The sequence below is a fragment of the Struthio camelus genome, chromosome 14 (genome assembly GCF_040807025.1).
Source record: "Struthio camelus isolate bStrCam1 chromosome 14, bStrCam1.hap1, whole genome shotgun sequence".
NCBI lineage: Eukaryota > Metazoa > Chordata > Aves > Struthioniformes > Struthionidae > Struthio > Struthio camelus.
The window spans coordinates 14727828-14751194 of record NC_090955.1 but is presented as its reverse complement, the minus strand read 5'-3'; the positions used below and the strand labels follow the sequence as shown (position 1 = coordinate 14751194).

Sequence of the window (23367 nt, the reverse complement as noted above, 5' to 3'; positions counted from 1 at the left end):
CTTTACTTGCGTAAAACAGCAACGCGTCTGATATCCTCTGCCGCGAATCCCTGTCGCGGGAGGAAAGATCGTTCAGCAGTTCGTGTCTCGGTGGGGTCAAGCCCTTGTTGTCCCCCAGCTCTCCTGGCCCGTCTCTTCGGTTTGTCCCCGAAGCCTCCCCCCCGCTTCTCCAGCTGCCAGTCGGAGGCGAGGAGGACGCGCACCGCCTGCGCGCCCGCAGCCGCCGCGGGGAGGTGTGTGCGTGGCGGCCGCCCCGGCGCTGGGCACGCGTGGGGGCCGCCGCGGGCGGCGCCGCCCGGCCCGGCAGGAAGGCGGCTGAGCGGGGAAGCGCGCCCACCAGCGAAGGAAATCCAACAATGGTGCCTTGAGCGGCGCCGTTTCCTGCCGAGCGCCGAGAGGAAAAGGCCTTTTCCCCCGCTGCCCGTCCTGAAAACACCATCGCGGACCTGTTTTCTCCGCGCAGCGCGATAACACCGTCCTGCTTTCGGCTGTCAAAGGGGGGATTTTTCTTTTTTTCCCCCCTTCCTCTCTTTTCAAGGCCGCGTCGCAGCCCCGCTGCTCTGACACCTCCGTGCCGCCGAGGCCCGGCCCTGGCGCTGCGCCGCCCCCTCCTCCTCCGCCGCCGCCTCCAGGTGGCGGCGGCCGCGGCCCGGCGCCGGGCGGGTGTGAAGGAGGGGCGGGGCGGCGGCGGCCGCCCTCCTCCCGCGGAGCCTGGTGGGGCCGCGCCGCGCCGCGCCGCTCCCGCCCGCCCGCCTCGGGCATGAGGAGCCGGGCCGCCGGCGCGCGCCGCCCCGCCTAACGGTCGGAGCCGCCGCGGCCATGGGCCGCCGCGCGCCCCGCGGCCTGCGCCTCTGAGGCGAGGGAGGCGGCGGCGGCGCCGAGCCGTCCCGCCCCGCCCCGCCCCGCGGCAGAGGGCCAGGGCCGGCGGCGGCGGCGGCGGCGGGGGGGAGCCGGGCGGCGGCGGCGCAGGTGCCCCGCAGCTCCGGGGGCGGCTTCTCGGAGGGGCTTGGGCCGCCGCTGGCCCCGACGCAGACGCCGCACCGGGCTGCGGCTCCGCGCGCCGCGGGGACCCGCTGCGCTTCTCCGCGCGGCGCCCAGGTAACGCGGGGCGGGCGCGGGCGCGGGAGCTCCGCCAGACCTCGGCCGGCTGCCGCGCCGAGAAGGGCTTTTAGACGCAGACTGTCCTTTTTCCCCCCCCCCCCCTTTTTTCCCCTCCTTTTTCCCCTCAGGAAGTTTCATGGTCCGAGGCAGGGGTGTTTGACTAAAATGTTTTTACCAGAAACGCATCCAGCCTGCTGTGGAGGATGTATAAAAGCTTGAAACGTGCTACATCGCGCACAAACATATCTCCTCCACAGCAGAGGAGATTATATATATAGTGTGTGTGTGTGTGTGGCATACGCATGGTATGTATGTGGTAGATAGCTCTGTGGTATACATACGGTATGTGTGCACATACGTATATGGTACAGATAGATACGGTGTACAGATAGATACGTATAGTACCGTATTACGGTGGGTTACTCAGCAGGCAAAACTCTTTTCAACGCGATGCCAACCGCTAAGTATGCTGGCACACCTCAGTTTGGCCGTTTAGTGAATAATTTCTTCCAAAGCGGGGAATATGTTCTTTTTTTGCACCTATATATTTGTGTGCATGTGTATATATGAGTGTGTTTGGGGTGTGTGTGTGTATATACCCACCCATATAAAAGTTAAACTTCTTATTCCCTGGCAGTCGAATACTCTTAAATTGTCTTCCTGCCCTCTGCCTGTTACATACTCTATACTTAGTTTCCAGATTTGAACTCTCAGGGATCCCGTGGGATTCAGCTGAAGTAAACACACCCTTTTGAGTTGGACTGTGAGCTGGTAGTGTGTAATAACTCGCGGTGACTAATGATTCAAAGATATTTCTGAGGTTGTACAGTCCAATCTCCCAGTGAAAGCTTGTTCTTCTTGGGGGGGGGGGGAACCCTCCACTTCGGAAATCTGAATGTGAATTCTTTGAGTGCATGACTTAATTTGGCCAAATGTTGCCTCGTATGCTTGAAATGTGCTACATCACATATATGCTAATTTTTTTTTGTTTTTTTTGTGTGTGTCTTTTTTTTTTAAATAACTACAGAACTTGTAGGTTGCCATGTTAAAGTTGCTTGCTTTTGGATTGCTACTCCAAGAAATCCTGGCAAATTCCCAAGATGAAAATCTTACTGAATTCAAAAGCGTTGTGGAAGAGCCATTATATAGCTACAAAACTATCAACTTGCCAGATGAGCATATTCCATACTTTCTGCACAGCAATCGGCATATTGCCAACATGTGTAAGCAGGACTCTCGTTGCCCATATAAAGTAGGTTTGCTTTTTTTTTTTTTGTCATTTTTGTTCGAATTTAGTTTTGGGGTGGTTTGTTCTTGGAGTTGTGGTGGTTAAAGGTGGTAATGAATTGGTCTCCTTGCCCTTGTGTTGATTTTATTGGGAGCTGTAATTGTTGCTCTTGAAAGGGCTATATGGGACTTTTTCCTGCATTTGATGTTGCCACAAAGGTTTTTTTTTTTTTTTAAGGAAAAAAGGCTAGATTTATAAAACAAAATTTTTGCAAGTTTTTTTTTTTTTTAATTGTTACAGAGCTGGAATGATCATCTTAATCTGAATGGCACTCTTGCACGTGTCAAAGGTGTTTGATCTAAGTACAGTTAGTAATTTCTAGGCCTGTGGTTTTCAGCGTACTGGAATACCATTGTTTAAGTGCCAAAAGTAGAGGCAGATCAATGAAATGATGATTTAGTCTTACCCTGTGCTCGCAAGTACTTCAGGGATGGTGAACCCAGCGGATCTGGGCTGTGTGCGGCTCAGGAGCAGCTCTAGTGTCTCTCGGGCTGGAGCAGGTTCGCACAGCTGGGAGTGGGGGCTGCACTCACGGTTTCCTGGCTTTCTGCAGTGCTGCTACTTCTAGTTTCAGCAGGAGCAATAGCAGCACTCTCAGCCTGGAGCGCTCAGCACCATGCTGCTTGTGAGCTTCTAAGTGTCGTTATTTGCAGCTCAGCAGTATGAAGATTTTGGGATGCTACTCACTGGGTCAGGAAACTTAATTACCCTGAAAAAGATGTATTTGAGACAAAGATAATATTTCTATGCATTTATGTCCTCTTCGGAGCCTCTGTTGTGCATAACACATCTGAGCGTTCTTTCTGAAACTGTTTGAAAACAGACCAGACTGAAAGCCTTTTATGCAACATATATTACCAAGAGGTAGTGTATAAGCCAACAATTAACTGAAGTAATTTAAAATTTTGCTGTCACATAGCCTGATCAGGAGCCACACTCAGTGAATTTTGTGTTACAGAAATACTTGAAGAAACTAAAATCCTGCTGGGGTTATGAGAAATCCTGCAAATCAGATTACAGGTTCAGTTACCCGGTGTGTGATTATGTTGAAACTGGCTGGTAAGTTCCATTTAAAATATATAAAGTGCAGTATGTCATAAAATGCACAGTGTTCACTTTTATATTAGTTACCATTATTGTGATGTTCAGATGGTTATGATTTCTTGAGGATATATATATGGGGTGTGTGTGTGTGCGTATGTATATCTTTCAACATGTTGTTAAAAATTAAACTTTTTAAGGAAGAAAATACTGTTTGCAGTGCATCATACCACAAAATTTTCTTTATTCTGATGTAGTCTTGAATTCAGGCTCCTAAAATAACTCTGGAGTTCCCCTCTTAGCTTTAAAAACAGAGGAGAAAATGTTAAAAAAGTTTTGTTTTTTTTTTTTTTTAATACCCTTTTAGGGGAGAATAGCTTTACATTGTCATTAAAGTCTTTACTTACATGCAGCTGATAACTTGCTTCCTGTTTTGCATCTTAGATGTCAAAGTAACTGTCTGGCTTTTTTTTTTTTTGTTCCACTTCTAGTGGAGCAGAAATGTTATCTGTTAAAGTTGTTACTAGAACTGAGCAAAAGCCCTTGATTTTTCCTCTTTCCTTTATACATCAGGGCTAGTGACATTGAGACAGCCCAACAGATATTCTGGAAACAAGCTGACTTTGGTTACATTCGAGAGAGGCTGAATGAAATGAAAACCCATTGTAAGCCTGCAGCAATGGTAGGTGTTTTTGATGGATTATTCAACTTTCACTTGCTTCTAAACATAATTCTGGTTACTGATCGACTCCTACTTGCTCTTCTGTTAACAGGGAGATTCATCTCTGACCTGTTCTCAGTACCTTCAGCACTGCAGAGCAACAAACTTGTACATTGATTTAAGAACTGCAAAGAGAAACCATGACAGGTCTCTGATTTGCTTATGTTATAGTAAAACCAAGAGATGTCAGGGAGAAAAACTTACAAATTTGTTTAACAAATCTGTACATATAACTGGTGTGCTTTTTGCCATGGTATTTGCAGCTGATCAGAGGCTTGTCACTGAAGTCTTGTGGAGACCTACGGTCCTGATGATTGCTCGCTGCTGCTATCAGCACTGCAGTGTGTTTAGGTTCCTGACATGCTAAGTTCTTGGTTTCTTGCAGTGATGATGGGTGATTGAAATCCTTCCTTCTCCTGACTGGAGAGTAGAGAGGTAGACTTTTCTGTATCTTCAGAGATGTCCATCCTTGTTCAGGTGACATGCAAAGTAGAATAACATGCAAAGTAGATTGTTTGTTTGTAGTTTTTTGGTAGGAGTTACCGAAAAGACCTTCCCTCTAGTAGGTTTTAGCAGGGTAGTAAGTGTACCTTTATATAGGAACTGGGAATTGCATTTTCAGATACAGTAAGACTGAAGAAAACTCTAAATCTGGATCTCCTGTATACCAGATTAAAATGCTACACACTGGACTAATGGGTGAAAAAAAGGGTGTCACTGATAGTGGCACCACACCTTTTTCCTTCTGCCTTATCTTTGGAGTCAATGTCTTGGGCATCTGACTTGAAAAAGCTGTTTCATGACTGTGACAGCAATACCCCTCAGAGTGGGTTGTTGTCTTCTCAGCGTATCCTAAGAGCTAATTTAGACAGCGCCTTTGGTTAAGCTGACTTTGTGAAACCTGTTCTTAAACCTTACTCTTCATAAACTTCTTGGGTGGCTAACTGGGTTATGAAATCTGAGGTGAATTTCAGTGAGGAAATTGTTATTTAAAAAAAAAAAGTTAAGGATGCTCCTGTAAGTAATCATGTAGCAAAATCTCATTAAATTATTCATTTGGATATGTGAAGATGATACCTAAAACATTCTAGGCAGAGTAGTGTTATCTTCTTGATTAATATTTCAAACTCTGAGGGCACCGTTGTCTTTATTTGGGAAGTACTGTGAAGTGCTTCATTTATGCTGAAGAAAATACTCAGGTTTTAAGTATGCGTGAAGTATCTTGCTGAACTGAGACAAGCTAGGACTGGTTTGAATCTAATCTAGATCGCAAAACACTTCTAGTACTTTTACACAAAAAACTGATAGTTTTTTATTAATTTGCATTAGATTCAAAGAAGACTTTTTCCAGAAAGGAGAAATTGGAGGTCATTGCACCCTCAATATTCAAGCATTTTTGGCTGAAGGTCAACGCAAAAGCCCTCTGCAGTCTTGGTAAGAATCACTTGTCCTGGCTGCTTCCAAGTTCACTGAGGGTTTTTTGTTTGTTTTTTGTTTTTTCCTACTCCATTTTCACTAGCAGCTCTGTGTGGAATATTTCATAGTGAGGAAATAATTGCTCCTTTCTAAGGTCAATTTAAGAGTTCATAATAGATTCCCCTAGTAATTACATCTATTCAGAGTGCTATTCTGAACTATGCTGAGTGTAATTGTATCGTTCCTGACTAATTTACAGCGGCAAAAGATGTGAAGATGTCTTGTAATCTGAAAGTCTAATATTTAGCCTTTTTCTGGAAGCAGTGTTGACTCTGTGCCTACCCGGCCTATGGACTGAGACAATTCCTTTGTTATGAAATACCTTGAAGTTTGTGTTTGTGCCCTAGCTGACCCAGTCCTTGTGGTGCAGGGGCCAGTGCAATGCCTGGTCTGCATGTTCATACACCACTCCCAGGGGGAGCCTGTGCTTGGAGTATGAAATGGGCAGCAATCTACAGGCTGCGTGGGAAGGGCAGAGGATGCTTTGCGGTAGCTGGTTTACTGTCAGGATTGTATGTTAGCACTTCAAAGCAGCATTGCCAGTTAATTGATGAAGCATGAAGGAATTGGAGCCATCAAGTTTCCTATAAAATGGCTTTTTTTAATGCTTTTCTCATGTTTCCAATTATTCTTCTCATTTTGCATCGATGGTCAGTTTAAGTTAAGAATAGCTGCAGAGGAAGACAAGACTTACTTCTTACCTACCTATTATTGTCATCTCAGGTTCTCATCCCTGCTTAGTTCTGGGTATAATAAATATTGCATCTGCATTCATTATTGTGACCAAAGTACGAAGATCTTGCTGAAGTGTCTCTGGCAATGCAGATCAAGTTGGATAGACCCACAGATCCAGGCTCTAAGGCTCTTTGTTACATCTCTGCTACCTTGATTTGTAGATCAAAGATGCTCTTCACTCCTGAGATCAAAGGCAATGTTTAACCTCTTGAAGCTCGTAACCTGAGAACTTTCCATTACAATTACAAGCAATTTTAGTTGTCAGACTTCATCAGACTTCAGCAACCCTGTTAAATCAAATGCACTGGGTGAACAGTTGTTACATCTTAGATATGAGGTATACATTTTAAGTGTGCTGATGACCAAGAATGTTCTATGTGGTTGAATCTTTCTAGGTTTGCAGAACTCCAGACTTTTACTGCATTAAACTTCAGGCCCCTAGAAGATGGTAAATGTGACATTGTTATTGAGAAGCCAACGTACTTCATGAAATTAGATGCAGGTAACGGGTATTTTGAGTGTAGGCTTTTATCCTATGATACTGCGCTAGAAAGAGCCCATCTCCGTCATGCTCTCCTATGTTATGCCTTTGTGACTGTCAAATTTACTTGTAATTTTTTTTTGAAAAAGGGTATGACATATTCATTCCTCTTTTTCTGTAGTTTGATTAATAATCTCGGAAATTTAAAAACCTTACATTTTGTCACAGAAACTTAAATATATCAATTTCCTGCCACATATTTCCTGCCACAGAGTCTTTGACTCTTGACTGTGTTTTGACAGAGTCTTTGACTTTGTGCCAAAGAGTGTTTTGTACAGAGTCTTTGATTTTTGTCTGCGTTTCTGGATGACGGTTTTTGGTTTTCATATCTGCTGCATGAACACGAGGTATGTGTATATACACATCTTGCAATGTGTGTAAGTAAATGAGGACTCTACGCATATTGAATGATGTGGAGGAGGAAGTGATGTTCAAAGACAAAATTCAAGGGAATAAGTTTTGTTAGTAGATTTAAAAAAAACTGATAATGCTGTTTTACTCTTAAAGCTTCAAATTTAGGTGAAAAGCCACTGCAGGGAGAAATTAGCTATTTCATTATGGAGAGCTATGGTTATTGCTGGGCTATGGTATACCAAAATTCATGAGAGGGATAGCACCGAAAGATCTTTAGGAAGGCAAATCATCCAGTGGCACTTGACGTTTTGGAAATTCGTCAGCCTTTTTGCTCATGTGGCATATTTTGAAGGTGAATGTTAACGAAAGAGAATTTTCAGGATGTAGACAGTCAAACAAGCTACTTTGGAGTAAAGCTATGTTTTAAACTAGATATTTGCTATATTTTGACCCCATGACGCATTGCAACTGTGAACTGGTTTACCCCTCCTCCCCTGTGGGCCAGTATTGTGTGTTTTTTCAGCAAGGTTGGTGCAGACACCTGAACTTTTGCTGTGTTGTCAGCTTGTACCTTTGTGCCGGGGTGGTCTAGCTGTGTCCCAGGAGACAATTTGGTCCACCTCTCTCTGCTTTATTTTAGAGGAGGGAGGAAAACTGCTGTTTGGGCAGTAGGGGAAGCCCAGCAGCTAGTTCCTATCATAGTAACTCTTTGTGGTCAGGAGCTTAGAAACAGGAGCTGTCTGCATGGTTGCAAAACTGGTGTCTAGTCTTTGGTAGCCAAGAAGCTAGGCTACCTTACCTCCTTTATTTCATGGTAGCTTTTTACGTGCCCTGGTCTTCAGTATTAACTTAAGAAACCAAGAATGAGCCAGAATGCTCTGAGAAAGAACCTGATGAATTACTTGGGCTTTGGCTCAGGTGCCAGTACAAGTTCAGTCTTGAAGTTCACCAGATGGAGCTTCCCTGAATGCTTACAAAAACAAAACAAAATTAAGAGCACTGCCAAAGGCCTGTTTTTTAACGTTTCCTTTATGTCTAAGTAGTTACTGTTAAAGCAGCAGTTGCTTTCATGTACCCCAGAAAGCAGTTGCTCAGTATAATGAGAAATGGCAAGTAAAACTTTTTTCCATTGCCTTTTTGACCACTGATTTCTGTGAACTTTTCTTAATATGTGCTTTACTTCAGATTTCTTACCTTGATGCCCTGCTTTTTAAAGGTTTGATTCTCTGGAGTGTATAAGAAGCCTTCAGTCAGAAGGGAAGGAAGACTAATGAGAAATACAGGCTTTATTTATACATGTGTGTGTGTGTTTACATGTATGTATAAATATATGCTTTATTTTTGTATATGCGTCTATATATATATAGACAGAGTTTATTCACAGGGACACTACTAAGGAAAAATCTGTAAAGTGATAAAAACTGGAGTGAATGATGTATCTTGCTAATAATTCTTTCTCTTTCTCAGGTGTTAATATGTACCATCACTTCTGTGACTTCGTCAATCTTTATATTACACAACATATCAATAATTCATTCAGTACTGATGTCAACATAGTCATGTGGGATACAGTAAGTCTGTAGTTCTTTTGACATACTTCGTAATGGATTATGTTTTTACTTTATAGAGACTCTGAAGCTTCTAATAGGCAATCCTTAAATTTTCTTGTGGGCCGCTGGCTTTAGCATGTGGAGCTGATAAGTTTTTAGATTTTATTAATAAGGGCGCATGAACAATGCTTAGGGAACTGATTTTCTGCCATAGATCATGTGCTGTTTTAACACTACTACCTAACTCATCTTTCGGTAGGTAATTATGCCTTTTTTGATGTGATACGATATGGTGTTTGTATGTGCAAGTTGAGTATTTCATGCTGTTTTTTTTTTTTGTAGAATTTTTCTCTGAGAACTTTGAAATAGAGTTACTTTACATTAAAAGATTTCTTCTACCTTTAAAAAGAAATGCATCAGTGTTATTTTTAAATCAGTAATGTACAGCCTGTAATAAAGAAAAAAAAAAAAAGAATAAAATCCTTGAATATAGCAAATCAGGGTCTAGTACTTAGTTCCTTTAAGTAGCCTTCTTGCAATTACTTCTCTCAGTCACCTCTTAGAATGCTATTTCTATATGCTATAGCAATAGAATGCTATAGAATAGCGAGTGAGGCTATTTCTGCTGTACTGCTGAGTTGAAACAGTGACTGCGTTTAAGAGTAATATTGGTTTTACTGACTAGTGTGTAAGCTGGGTAGGAGAGTGTTATTTTTCCATTGTTTCATTTAAGTTTGTAATATGTCACAAAATGTATAACCAGGTCCAAAAATAACACCTCTTGACCATGCTATTGTCCTTGGTCTGTCTATTAGTTTGCTCTCATGTAATTCCAGGGTTTCTTTGTGTATTCAGTACTCTGACAGCTAATATTTAGCAGAGAACTGCCAATATCCACGTCTTACTATTTAATTAGATACGTCTCTGACTGATCTCCCTTATATTTTGAAAGTTAAAATAAATCCACTTGCCAGATAAGCAGGCTCCCAGATGTTACGTAAGGACCTGTTAATCCAGCTCTGATGGCTTTCTGAAAAGATCACGTGTTTAAATATCATTGTAGATTACTTTGAAAAGTAGCTCCTTTTCTTATATTATGTTGTTGAATCAAATAACTCTTTCAAATGTAGCATTCAGAATGAGTATTGTGCAGCTTTAAATGAGTATGTGCAGCTTTAAATTGTGTTCATTGTGCAGCTTTAAATGAGTCTAACTGCTGCTTCTGCTCAAGTTCGTTACCATGTAAAGCCAGATGAGGGCACCAAGGAACTGCTGATAAGCTGTCTCCGTGCTTATCAAAAGATAGACTTGAACTTCTTATTCATTCATTCTCTTTTTTTTCCTGATGTAATTGGATTTAGGCATACTCTCTAGCTACTGTAAAATTGGTGCACTGTTCTTATTAAACAGCAATGCTCTTAGATGTAGGTTAAACAAAGCAGAAAATGAGTAGGAAATCTACTGGGCGTTGATTTGCAGGCTGTCTCAGCAAATGCAAGAAAGCAATGTTTATAAAGCACTTTTAAGGAGAGGAGACAGGGTTAGAAGCAGTGCTTCCAGCTTTGAAGATCAGTTCTCTACTTCTAATCTGGAAGAATGGTTCTTGTAATGAAGACTGCCAGAGAGTAGTAAGGATCATGAAATTCATTAAAACTTCATGGCAGAAGAAGGGGGGGGGAAGTACCACTTCAGCACGGAAGGAAATCTTGCAACCTTTAGATTCTTTTAGATTCCATAGATGTCTGTTCTCTTCTGTGGTCATTTATAGTCTTATTTTCAAATTTCTTGTTGAGAATGTTTCCATATAACTTTCCAAGGAGGATGAAACAGCTTCAGAATTGAAAGGAAGCTTTAAGCAGAAGTCTGCACCAGAGTTAGTGAGGTCATATTTAACTGCATTCAAAGAGCAAGAGGTGGTGACTCTTTAGCCCTCAGATGTGCAGGAAATGTTATGGACCTGAAGGCAAGAGCCCCTAATGCTGTAGCTATGAAAGGCCAAAAGGTTTCACAGATCCTTGCTGCTAAAAGGGATTTTTATGGTCTATCCTTTAGAGAAACCTGAAGTAATGCATCATTTCCACCAGACTGGGTCATTGTCTTCAATCTGTGATACGTATGTTATATGCAAGTAAGCATCCCAAAATAGAGGCAAATGTGAAACAGGCTTGTTGTGACTTTCTGTTTTGAAACGTTACTGCTGCACTTGAATTCCCAGGTGGTTGTTAGTCTCAGGAGTCCAGGTTCATGCCATCCTACTTACGTTTCTGTTACTTCAGATTTAGCCTATGTTCTGTTGTCTCTGGGGTAAGTAATAGGTACTCCTTACTCCCAACTTGCAGACTGTAATCTATTGCTGAAGAATTTGTCTAGATTGCTGGTTTATAGAACTGTTTTATTGAAAACTAATTACTTGCCAGGTTATTTGAGTTAATCACCCTTGTAAATGCTAGGTTAGACATTCTGTAATGTCCGCATTCTGTGCGAGGTTGTCTTAGGTCTGGTGGTGGTGATCCGCGTATAAGGTATGTGTTAAAACTCATACAGAACTTGTAAATATTTAGAATAATTTTTATATGGATTTCTGTAATCATTATGCATGTGTGTGTTCATTTTTTTTCTTTCCTGCTAGAGCTCATATGGCTATGGCGACTTGTTCAGTGAGACATGGCAGGCGTTTACTGACTATGAAATAATACACTTGAAAACTTTTGACTCTAAAAGGGTATGGAATTTTATGTTTTGTTTTAATTCATAGAGACCACGTAGTAAACGTGACAACTTCTCAAGCCGCTTCTGGATATGGGTGTTTCGGAGGAAAGCATTAATATTTTAAGTGCGTGTTTAACTTACGTGATATTTGTATGCTCTCTTACAAACCAGAGACACATAGCAGTAGCCACAGTAGCCTATTTCTGTGCATGTCTATGTTTCATATAGATAGACCAAACTTTTGTGTCTTCTGAGAAGTGATATTTATGTATTGGTTTCACTTTGGCAGCATCATCTACTGACGCTAAGGGTTTTCAAATGGTAATGTCATTCTAAATTGTCTAATTTTTGTTGAGGTATATCTCTTCCCCTGCAACTGTTAATATACCTGCAGTTTATGATAAACTTCTATGATAATTTTACTCCTACCAAAAATGTATATATTCATTCAGAGCTCACTTTAGTCTCTTAAATCCCTTAAACCCTATCTTAAACGCTCTTTACTGTTTACCTGTTTTTCTTCTACTTGGGTAATGTTTGTTCTGGTTTTTTTTGGTGTCCCCACTTCCCCCTTTTTTGTATATGTAGCATCTTGAGAGCCCTTTTGGCACTGGGATTGTCTTTGTTCTATTCATTTGCACAGTTGTTAGGAAAGTGAAGATGTTCTTGACAGGAGCACCTAATTGCTAACTCATTGTAAGCAGTGATTGCACTGAATGAGCATGGGATGTGCTGGCAGAAGGCAGCAGTGCAGTGTAACTTCTTGTGATCTTTCTTTGCAGGTATGCTTTAAAGAAGCAGTCTTCTCATTACTGCCTCGAATGCGATATGGCTTGTTTTATAACACACCGTTGGTGAGTCCTTTTTATCAGTCTAGTGTGTTCACTAGGTGTGTGTGTGTATGACAGTATAAAATCTTAGCTAATGAATCTCTCAAGCATTTAGCTGAGTTACGGTGAAATGTACTGTATTGAAGGACTGTACAACTCCAAATGAAATGATCTTCCTTAGGCATTAGGGTTTCAAAGGGCACTTTATTACTGTACTTAAGCTGGTTGGTGGCAACTGCTTGTGTGCAGGCTCCTACTTTACAGTTCATGAGATGGAGATTATTCCTCTTTAATGGGAGGGTACTGTGAATTTACTGATACTATTGTAGGGCACAAAAGCTTGTAAATTTTGGAAGCTGCTTCAATGAGGGCTTTTATCTTGGGACTGTCACTTTGCATATTCCGTGGTGAATGAGTTCTGAATGTGGGTGATTACTGCAATGCATTCATGTGATAACTTTGACCATGCTTCCTTAATTTGCGTCCTTTGTTTGTGGCGTTTCTCTGGGACTGGTGTAGCAGGGACTTGTCTGTCTGACTGAGGATGTGGGATGGGAGGCTGGGAAGGGAGGGAGCGCAGGCTTGGGGAATTTGGGCTCTGCAGAAGAAAAGGTGGGAAGCCTGAGGTTGAGCTTCTGGGGATAGAGGGCACCCACTTGAGAGGCAGAATTGCCCATTCTGGCATCACTAAGAAAGACGCTTTGCAGGAGTGTTTGCTGCTGGACACAGCCTTCCTGTAACAGCTTTCATTCCTGCAGTGTTAGCTCATGCATTCAGGCTGTAACGCTGTAGATGGAATCATATTTCCTTCTAAATGAAAGTGCCACTTGTGTTGCAGTGAATAGCGATGTGCTTAATTCAGTGCATGATACTAGGTTTTTGTTCTGCAAGAATGGTGAAAGACTGGTCACAAAGTGAGGTTTGCTGAGCAAAACAACTTTTTGTAATAATAATTGCTTTTCTAATTTCAGATCTCTGGCTGTCACGGTACGGGGCTATTTAGAGCATTTTCTCAGCATGTGTTACACAGATTAAATATCACACAAGAAGGACCCAAGGTATGATAACAGAAAGATAAAACTGTGCTATGGAGCTTTCAGTTCTTACTCAGATGAACAACAGCAACTAGCTGGACCCAGTGGGAAATAAGAGCAAATACTGCACTTCATGTCCTTTACTGTGGTGTTCAACATTTTCCTCCAATAAGTCAGTCAGTTCCATAAAGGCCTTCAGCAAACATTTATGTATGTTTGTAAAAGTTGACCCCATGTCTCATCTCTGTATGACAGACTTTAGAACATCCTCTTCTGAACCCTAGGGAGCTGCTCTTCCCCATCCCCTCCTGTGTTCCCAAGGCCTTTATGTTCCTCCCAGTTAAGCTAAATGCATGGTATGTGGTCTCTTCTGGAGAGTGCTAACGACATGCTGCTCTTAGGTTCAGCAGAGAGGATCCCACAAAGCAGTGGGCTTCCTCTCTGCAGACATGCTCTTTATCAATCCTCATAGCTACTGCTGAGCTCAGAGGAGAGAAGGGAATGATTGGATCTGGTCCTTCCAATGCCTCCCTGGTACCATCTGTCTGACCCTCAACTTCTCTGTTGCGCACACTGGTGGTTTTTGCAAACCGTTGTAATGTCTGCGTTGATGGATATAGCAGTTTTGGGCTGCTTGAAGTATTTGCTAGAGAGCAGTCTACGTATTATTGCTGAGGGGCACACATTCAAACACTGCACAGGCATTTAGTTATGCTTCTCCTGCTGACACTAATGGGAGTCATGCAGTTAAATCTCTTTATTTCACTTGGTACATTTACCCCTGTGAGTCCAATTAATTTAAAGAGGTAAAGGGAGGAACTGTTGTAGAGGTAAAATATTTTTTTTTCCCCAAGGATTTTGTGCACAAACCATCCTGAAAGTGACTTCCCTGCTTTCAAGAACATATAATGTCTAATACGAAGGCCCTTTTGTACTGAGCAAAAATAAATCATTCTGAAAACATTCTATTCCTCGTTAATAGCAAGACTTTCACAAAGTTTTTGATGCTTTTAATCTGTTGGAAAATACAATGTGAATTGTAAGGTGATTACATCATCTGTTACATGGGGAGGGAACATATTTAGTTGCTCAGATAATTGCTAAAATAAACATGGAAATTTTTTCTTTTGGTAAGATCTGCCTCACAGCTAATTCATTGCTGCTTCTTTCCTTTTTTAGGATGGGAAAATTCGAGTCACAATACTTGCACGCAGTACAGATTACCGGAAAATATTAAATCAGAACGAGGTGTGCTCCTTCATATTTTTAAAACACATAAGTTAACCAGAAGTTAAATTTTGCTCATTGAATTAGTTTTCAGGCACAGCCAAGATATCTGCCCATTGACAAATCTTAATGCTAATTCCTTCTAATATGCCTTGTGGCCCGTCTCTGTTTCTGTACACCAGGCACTGAACCTTGCTGCCCTTTGTAAATACCCTGTGGCAGACTACAGACGTAGTATTAAAAGAATTTCCTCTTAACAAACAGATATTGCAGAACCCTCTGATAAAATTAAATTATTTTATGTTCACATTATTCTCTTTGATTTCTAGAAGCCCCAGTGGTGAAGGCTCTAATGAAAAGCTTTTGTTATGCTTGCAGAACAAAATGCTTAGGCAGTTGTATCTGAGTATGTGCGTTCAAAACTTAATGAATTTTCATGCTGGTTCGCATTTTCAAATCATGCAACGTGGTGGGCTTACAATGAAGCTACTCTTGCGATAAAATGATAACATCTAATGTTTCTATACCTCTCTTCATTCTTAGTTGTTAGTGCCTGACAAAAATGGATAGCCCCATCTTATATAGGGGGAAACTGAGGCTTATTTGATGCAGTAGCTCAGTGGCAAAATAGATAAGAGCTCAGATCCCCAGTGCTATGCCTTATCTGCTGGACACTCCATAGTGCCTGCCTACACTGCTATATGTAGTGTATTTTCTGCCAGTAAGCACGTGACAGGAAGCAAGAAGTTAATCTTCTCTTGACAATGCTTTTGTAAAGGAAAATACTTTGATTTCTCTCCTGCTCCTGCTGGCTGGGGATGATAGGAGTCTTACAGAAAGCCGTTTCAGGTTAGAAGCCCAGGCTTTGTTGGTTTCACTTCTCATGTGAGTAGGAATCTGGCCTGGTAAGGTGTTCTTGAAAATCCTTCTAGCTGCCAGTTTGCCGCTTCAGATTTTGGAATATTTTTTGGAAATCCAACCAGAGGTGTGTCGTCCTCCCATTATTTCTGGCAAAATTCCTACTAGTTTGAATGGTTTAGGATTGGGTCTTGGAGCATGTAAAAGGTAACAGTACTATCTGTGGTGGTGGAGGAGATCCAAGTCCCCTCTCTGGTGGCTGCTCTGCCAGGAGTAAGGTATGGGAAGGTATGAAAGGATCTCTGTGTTGGAAAACAGGTTTAACCTAGAGGTCATCTTGCATGCTGGGATTTGGGTAGAGAGACTGAGGAATAGCTCCTTTATACGGCAGTGACAGTGTGTGTGTGTGTGTGTGTTTTTTTTTTTTCTCCTCAATGTAATTCCCTGGTGAGGAGGGGGAGTGTGTAAAATGGTCAGGAGTGTGGGGAGGAGTTAATTGAAGCAGAACATTAAATCTTAGTCCTTTTTATTTTCGTCTTTAGCTTGTGAATGCTTTGAAAACAGTACCGACATTGGAGGTCAAAGTGGTAGACTACAAGTACAAGTACGTATTTTGGTAGAGAAAGTTGGTGTGGTTTCACACTGCCTGTGGCTGCTGATAAGCCATTTGCAAAGAAAGCTACGTGTGCCCCAGTGTTCAACCCTTGTGAAATCCAATACTGCTAAGGCAAGAAGAATGTTACTGAAAAAGTGGTGGGTGAGCTAGTTAAGCATTCCCATCCAATGATTAATTACTTAAGAGTGAATCTCTAGAGTTAGGCTCATGTTAAAACTACTTTATGATCAACAAGTTCTGAAACTGGTTTCCGTTCTGTGTTTCTTCCCCTCTCCCAGACACAGCTATATTCCCATCATTTTTGTGGGTTTGCTAATACTCTCCAGTGGGTCAACAGGGATTTCTGTTGTGTGATGCCAATATCTTATTTTATGACTATTAGCTTAGTAATGAATAATAATTCATAGCTTATTTGCTCCTCTGGTTGCCCCTGAAGACCCCAGTTGAGGTCAATTTATGGTGTGCAGTTGTGGTAGGCATCGTGCCAGTAAGAAATGGCTTGAAGGAAAAGTGGCCAAGTGGTGTATGCCTATGTCAGACGGCAGCACCTCCCATCTACTCACTGGCTCTGTCATGGATCATGTCGCAGGAAGAATGGGGAACCAGTCAGTCTCTCAGCAGTGCTGAGAGATTGGTGTTGACCAAAGCTGAGACAGGGAGGAAGTCAAGAGTTGTTTCCACTAAAGATAGTGCTTGAGCAGGCTAATGGTAGAAAAGAGGGTGGATACACATGAGAGGGTGTCTAGACCATCCCACTGTTTGAAAACAGGACCCAGTGGTACTTCTGCAGTTATTGATGCTTGTCTAAACCATTTGTAGTACCATTCAGCACTGGAGATTGCCTCAGCTATCACGCTGCATCACTGTCCTCATAGTTGGGTTTCCCTGATGTCTGCCCTTATTGCAGCTTAAGCAGTCTAAACTTGTTTGTTGCAATTTAAGTTGGTTGCTTTTTATTCTCTTCAGAATGGTCAGAGAGGAAGTTATTCTATCTTTGTATTGTTATGAACTGATTTTACGTGATTGAAGACTGCTGCAATTTCCCTTCTCGCTTCTTTCTCTTATGATAAAATACTTTCAGTCCATTCTTTCCTTCCTTGTGTGCTCAGGGAACACGTGGTTGTTTAAAAATACTTTATGTGGAACTTAGTCAAAGGATGAGAGAGAAACGGCGGGCTGGGAGAAGTAAAGTAACAGCTCCAGGAGCTGAAACAAAGTCTGGTCTCCTTATTTCTGCTTGATTCCCTATGTATGAGTTCAGGTTGGCTATCTGCACCTTTAGGAGGGAGCTATATATTTCTGCAGTCAATCACAAATACTTTAGGTGTCTTTGTATTGCTTTTTTTTTAATGTCTAATTTTTAAAAAGTAGCAAGTAGAAAACAAAGAAAACTTACAAAAATTTAAAGTGACTTACAAAAAAATCAAATTTTTGAAGCAGACTCTTGTTAATGTGAAGTTCTGAAATCTGTCTTCATTTCTTTTAATTCCATGCTGAGCTATTGCTGGCTGCAGCATTTTTGATTTTTAGTATTGTTCCTTTGAAAATCAATTCACTCTTTCAGAATTCCCTTAAGTTAATTTTGTGGTTTCTACATGTAACTAATTCGTGCTGAGATGGATAGGCATGCCAGATCACCACTCTGCGTTATGTTGTCTACAGGGAACTTGAATTTTCAGAGCAATTGAGAATTACGCATAACTCTGATATATTCATTGGGATGCATGGAGCTGGACTTACCCATTTGCTTTTTTTACCGGACTGGGCTGTTGTTTTTGAACTGTAAGTCTCTTTTTCTCTCTCTCCCCCTCTTTATTATATGCCTAATTGCTAATTTATGTTCATGTGTGCTAATGAAGTACCCTTCTTTGCTAGTATTTGACTGTGAATGTTTCTGTTGCATTCTCCTCTAGGCTTCGCTTTTGGGCAATCTCTTCTTTTGGGAATAGAAAGTGAGGAAGCTTTCATTAGAACATACAATGTGTGATTATCATACAGCCTTGGCCTGTGGTTTCTTATGATGTCGTGGTATAAACGAGAGGCAGCCTGGCGAGTAATTACTTGGGGAAAATGACAGAGACTCATATTTTGCAGGGGATAGCCTGACCTCTAATAATGACATTCTGGTGATCTAGATGAATTGATAACAGCCTAGACAAACATTTTTTGTAAAAGATCTCCCCAAAAGGTTATTTATATACCTATATATTTATATAGGTATATTTATAAATATACCTATATGTTTATATACACCTTTCTATAGTCAGGACATGAGCACCAGCTTTCTGGCCAAGCTCAGCTGGGTGTCTTCTGTCTTACCTAAACTTCTCCAGTAAGTTCATTAAACACATTTTGTCATGAGTTATTACGAATAGATACTCCAGTTCTGTAGTACTAAAGAAAAATGCAGCACACTTGTCAGAAGAGCACTGAATTACCCATCCTGGGCAATTCTGCTTAAAACCCCTGCAGTGGGGCACGACTGTGGAGCTGGTGCTTTACAGGGCAGACTCATCTGAGAGCGTTATGTCAAGTCTCCAAATGAGTTCAGAAACCTAGGGATTTTCTACAAGCTGCTGCAGCTGAACAGGGGCATGACTGACCTGCACGTGTCTCAAATTGCCTCTTAGACCATGTAGCCCTTGTTCTTGGTTTCAGCAGAGCAGAATCTGATCCGTGCTTTTGTTGCCTTAGAACTAAGACAACAGATGTCAAATTAATTTTCAAAGTTTTGTTTTTCCTCCCTTCCCCCTCCCCCACTTCTGCCTGGTAGACTTCAGCATAATCTCTGTGGTTAAATGCGGTCCTCTGCCTGTCCCTAGGTACAATTGTGAAGACGAACGTTGTTACCTTGATTTAGCAAGGCTGAGAGGCATTCACTACATCACTTGGCAAAAAAGAAATAAAGTATTCCCTCAAGATCAGGTAATGATAGCCACTGGGGGAAGGATGGGGATGGTTTTCTTACTCTAACTTTATTTTTTTAAAGGTTAGTTTGTTTTTTACCTGTATTCTGATGTTTGAAATATGATGTTTTTCTTTAGTTGAAATTAACTTCCTTGTTAGATTAAGAAATCATTTGATATCAGCGGCTGAGGGAAGAAGAGAAAAGAAATTAATAGGCCGTTAATTCAAGCTATGCATAACATTGCTGTACAGTTTCTTTACTGACTTTTTTTTTTTTTTTTACCTCAGAGCACATCAATGGATCAAATAAAATAACTTAATGGTAGAAGCTCAACTCTTTTCTTGTTTTTTTTGAATAGAAAATGTACTGGGTTTTTTTTTTTTGGTCTAAATGCTCTTGTTTCATTTTTCTTAGGGACACCACCCAACGCTGGGAGAACATCCAAAATTTACAAACTACTCCTTTGATGTGGAAGAATTTATGTACTTGGTGCTTCTGGCTGCAAATCATGTTTCACAGCATTCCAAGTGGCCATTTAGGGTAAAACATGATGAGTTCTAAATTAGACTTCAGAATGAAATATTATTTTAAATAATGCTTCATAAAAATATTGTAAGAACATAAAGCAAAATGCTGATGTGAAACATGTAAACCTCTAGGAGGGAAATAATCCATTTTTAACTTGTCAAACCAGTTCATAGCACCATACTGTATCTTTATATTCCTTCTCTCTAACTTTAGGAGTTTTCCATATGTAAAAGCTATCAGGATTTTTTCTGCACTGTATTTTTGCATCCCAAATTCTGAACTACTTCTTTATACAAAAAATAGTCCATACATTTCATGTAATATTTATCTTGGGGTAGGTATTTGACTTGTAGTAATTTATGCCTCTTATGTGAGGTAGGACATGCTAGAGGATGGAGAGTATTACAGATTGATTTCTCAGTATAGTCTCTGTGGGAATTAAATAGGCCTGTCACAGAGTTCTTTGGTTCCTCTTTTTAAGAAGCTAGATGCTTTTATTCTATAGTACTGTACCTGGAAGTACAAATCTGAAAAAGAACTATTTTCCTGTTATAAGGCACTGGCCAATATATCCTTTGCGGTCAGGTTACATGACACAATAGTTTCAGCATGGCCAGTTAATTCCTTTCCATCACCATCCTTGTTACTACTTGTTACTACAGTGCTTGGCCCTGTATTACTCCTATATTTGAAGAGCTTGCTTTGTAAAATAATGGTTTTAAGAATGAAATGGTTAAGCAAACTTTAACTTTTGTTGTTTGATACAGCAGACGCTGCAGACTCCTATTTCAAACTCAGAGGCATTTTCAAGGTAGAGAGCAGTATGTCTTATGTTTTCACATTTAAAAAAAAAAAAAAGCTTTGACTCTTTCCCCTCTTCTCATTTTAAAAATAGTTTTAAATATAACAGGTATGGTCAGTGAGCTTAGTCAGTGTTCTCTCAAAGCACGTAAGACTCTTCCAGAGAGAATATTTACACCCTCTGGATAATCCAGGTATTTTCTACTTTTTCACATAAAAGAGCACTTCTGCAATGGAAAACCTGAGAAAATTGGAATAAAACTTAAGTCTTTTTGAGGATGCTAAAGTATTGGTGTTTTATGACAAATGATAGGACATATAGGGTGTTTTGCAGCTGCATCTAAAGGAAAATGAGGTCCTTAGAATCATTACAAGCCTAATGTCAGTAATATTCTTTTCTCATGAAGTAGAAGAGGTAATCTAGAAAACTTATCTGAAACCAATAGCATAGCTTACTGTTTTCAGTAAAGACAATATTAAGCCATAGCCAAGTTCTCTATAAAATTCCCCCTTGCAGCTGACATCTTGGTGCCAGTGAAACAAATGGGAGTAGTTCTCTTGTCTTAAATGGGGCCAGAAGGATGTGTGGAAAAATCAAGTTCAATGATATAAAAAGCAAGAGTTCCATGTTATACTATAGATTTTTTTGAGAATGTATTCCCATGACACACGTGTGGTATAATCATACGCAGTTTCAGTGGCTTGAAGCAAAGCGTACATTTGTAAGCAAAAGCAAGACAGTGTTACAGTAAATGTAAACACTTCAGTGGTATAACTGTAGATGATATTGACTTCCGTTCTCTAGCAGTCACAGGCAATTTCACCGATTGTAGGGAAATTTACTGACCTGCCTATGCTGGCAAAGACGAGTTACTGTAAGTATAGCTTTCATATAGATCTCTCATGACCTTAAGCAGTGCACAGGAAAAGCCAAATATAGCTGATACCTTAATAGCTCCTGTGTATTTGGTGCAATTTTTAGTTTAGTGCGTTGTGTAAACAATGGATAAAACTGTTTAAAGAATCATGGAAGCAAAATTGCACTTCTTGACATGAAAAAAATGCTTTCTCTGAGAATTAGTTTCCTGTACTTGTTTGTATGTTGTTTTTACCTGTTGTTTTACCCCTGTTTGTGGGATTTTTTTAAAGGAAAAAAATGTATAAAACTTAGTAAAATGTCTGAGTTGGAAAGAAACAACTCCAAATAAAGAAGAAGTTTAACTATGAATTGTGCACAGATATATTTGATAAAGAACTTTCTAATAACAAATATATTTTAGAACTTTTGATCATCGTTTGCCAGGTTTTAGAGGCAAATATTTTAAATACTCTTAATTGCATAGTGTCATGTCTGTGTTTTTTCTGCCGTGACAACCTGATCTTCAGCAGTCCAAACTGACATTCAAATTTATTTATTTGAGAATCATTCATGGATAATGCTGTCATCTTGCACTGAAGGCTCTGTTGCCTGGCATTTTAAGATTGGTAGAGGTTTGAGGAAAAATTTTGTCTATTTAACTTTCTGCACTGCATATGATGATATTGAAGCCAGCGTGAATGCAAGCACATGCTTGAATCTTTGCAGAACCACCATCCCACTCGCTAATGAGGAGTTTCTCTTTCAAGCTGTGTGAGGACTCACTGAAACAAGTGGTTGAACAGATGCCTGAATGCACAGATGAGAGGCGGTGGGGACTTAATCCAGGGGCAAAGTATCCTGCCAACACTCTCCAATTTCAGCAAACTTGAGTGCAATGTCAACATTTGATAACTAATGTATTCTTCAGCCTTTATGGCTTAGTATTACTGCGATGAAAATAGTATTTTGGTTAATTAGCTTTACAAATAGTCGTACAATTATCTTGGCAGTAGAAAGAGGTTTGGTTGGACTAATGGAATTTTGCCCCAAAATCCCCAGAGATAACTTGGGCAACAGCAAAGATTTAGTTCGCATGACCTTCTTCAAGAGGGTCTGGGTCATCTCATTCTGCCTGGAAATCAGAATTTGAGAGAATCCATGAGGCTTTCCAGGCCCCTTGTTCTTTAGGTGGGGTATAGCCTTGGATTATATTTCCCTAATGGACTGTAGGAATTTTGTTCCTTGCTACTCTTGATTTTTGTCTCTCCAGTGTTGTGATGATTCCTTTTCGCTACCTTAAGTTTAGCGTCTGTGTTCAGCTGGCACATTGGCATCAGCGCGATAAATTTAGCTTTGGCACTTAATGAATGTTGCCAGTCCTGAGTAATTCCAGAATTGCTTGAGATTCATGTACAATTTAAACTGGGACCTGTTTTTTTAAATTAAAAAAGATGTACACTGTCTCTTTCCTTTTTACTTCACAAATGTTGAAGATGTGTTTTAAATTTTTGTTCATGAAGTTCTGTGGGAGTTGGATAAGTGTGAGAAATGGTTTGTGAGGGAGGAAGGTGGCAAATCAGGGTTATTCATCTTAAGAGCACAATTATAAATATTAAGGTAATACATTTTTAAAACCAATTAAATAATAATGAAGTTGTTTAATTCTTGCTGTTAATCTTACTGGTTATACCATTAATGAGATAACTAAGGGTTTAGAATGTCTCTTAATCTTTTCTTTATTTTCAAGCGGGAGAGAAACTGAAGGAAACATTCTCCTTGAGAGCTTTTTATCTACTCAAATGGGTAAAATGCGAGGGGATCATTTTATTTGATTTCAACACTGAAGAATTGTTTCAATTTGCAGTGTTTGCATTGAATTTAAGCTCTTTTTTCCCCCACTCATTTGAACATGCCTTTCTCATGGAACAGGCTTCTTTGTCTCAAAAAACAAACAAACAAAAAAACCCCAAAAAACCAAACCGAACTGGTGCTATATACTTTTTTTGGGGGGGGTGCGGCAAGGTTATTTCACATGGCAACACAACTGATGAAAGTAGTTTGTGGAGAAGGGAAGGGAGATGCTGACAGACCAGTACAGAGGGAATGAGTAGCATGAGGAGGAAGGAGGAATGAGTAAGTGTAAAGCTGCAGGTGGGTAAGACTGCAGTAGTTGTTCCCAAACCTGAGCTC

At 40.6% G+C, this 23367-nt stretch overlaps 1 protein-coding gene across 1 annotated transcript; it reads left to right on the top strand.

Moving 5' to 3' along the window:
• The first annotated feature begins 941 nt into the window (after positions 1 to 941).
• Positions 942 to 22831, top strand: EOGT (EGF domain specific O-linked N-acetylglucosamine transferase). Its single transcript, XM_068907108.1, has 16 exons — positions 942 to 1098; positions 2129 to 2353; positions 3348 to 3448; positions 4004 to 4112; positions 4204 to 4298; positions 5481 to 5585; positions 6758 to 6864; positions 8725 to 8828; positions 11437 to 11529; positions 12299 to 12370; positions 13318 to 13404; positions 14560 to 14628; positions 16008 to 16069; positions 17744 to 17863; positions 18904 to 19006; positions 19404 to 22831. Exons 2-16 carry the CDS (start codon positions 2144 to 2146, stop codon positions 19548 to 19550), a joined length of 1584 nt encoding a protein of 527 aa, XP_068763209.1. The 5' UTR covers positions 942 to 1098; positions 2129 to 2143; the 3' UTR covers positions 19551 to 22831.
• The last annotated feature ends 536 nt before the right edge of the window (positions 22832 to 23367 follow it).

Coding starts and splice junctions, on each gene's coding strand:
- EOGT (XM_068907108.1), top strand. CDS start 2,144: ATGTTAAAGTTGCTTGCTTTTGGATTGCTACTCCAAGAAATCCTGGCA. Junction 2,354..3,347: donor ACTCTCGTTGCCCATATAAA/GTAGGTTTGCTT, acceptor TTTGTGTTACAG/AAATACTTGAAGAAACTAAA. Junction 6,865..8,724: donor CTTCATGAAATTAGATGCAG/GTAACGGGTATT, acceptor TCTCTTTCTCAG/GTGTTAATATGTACCATCAC.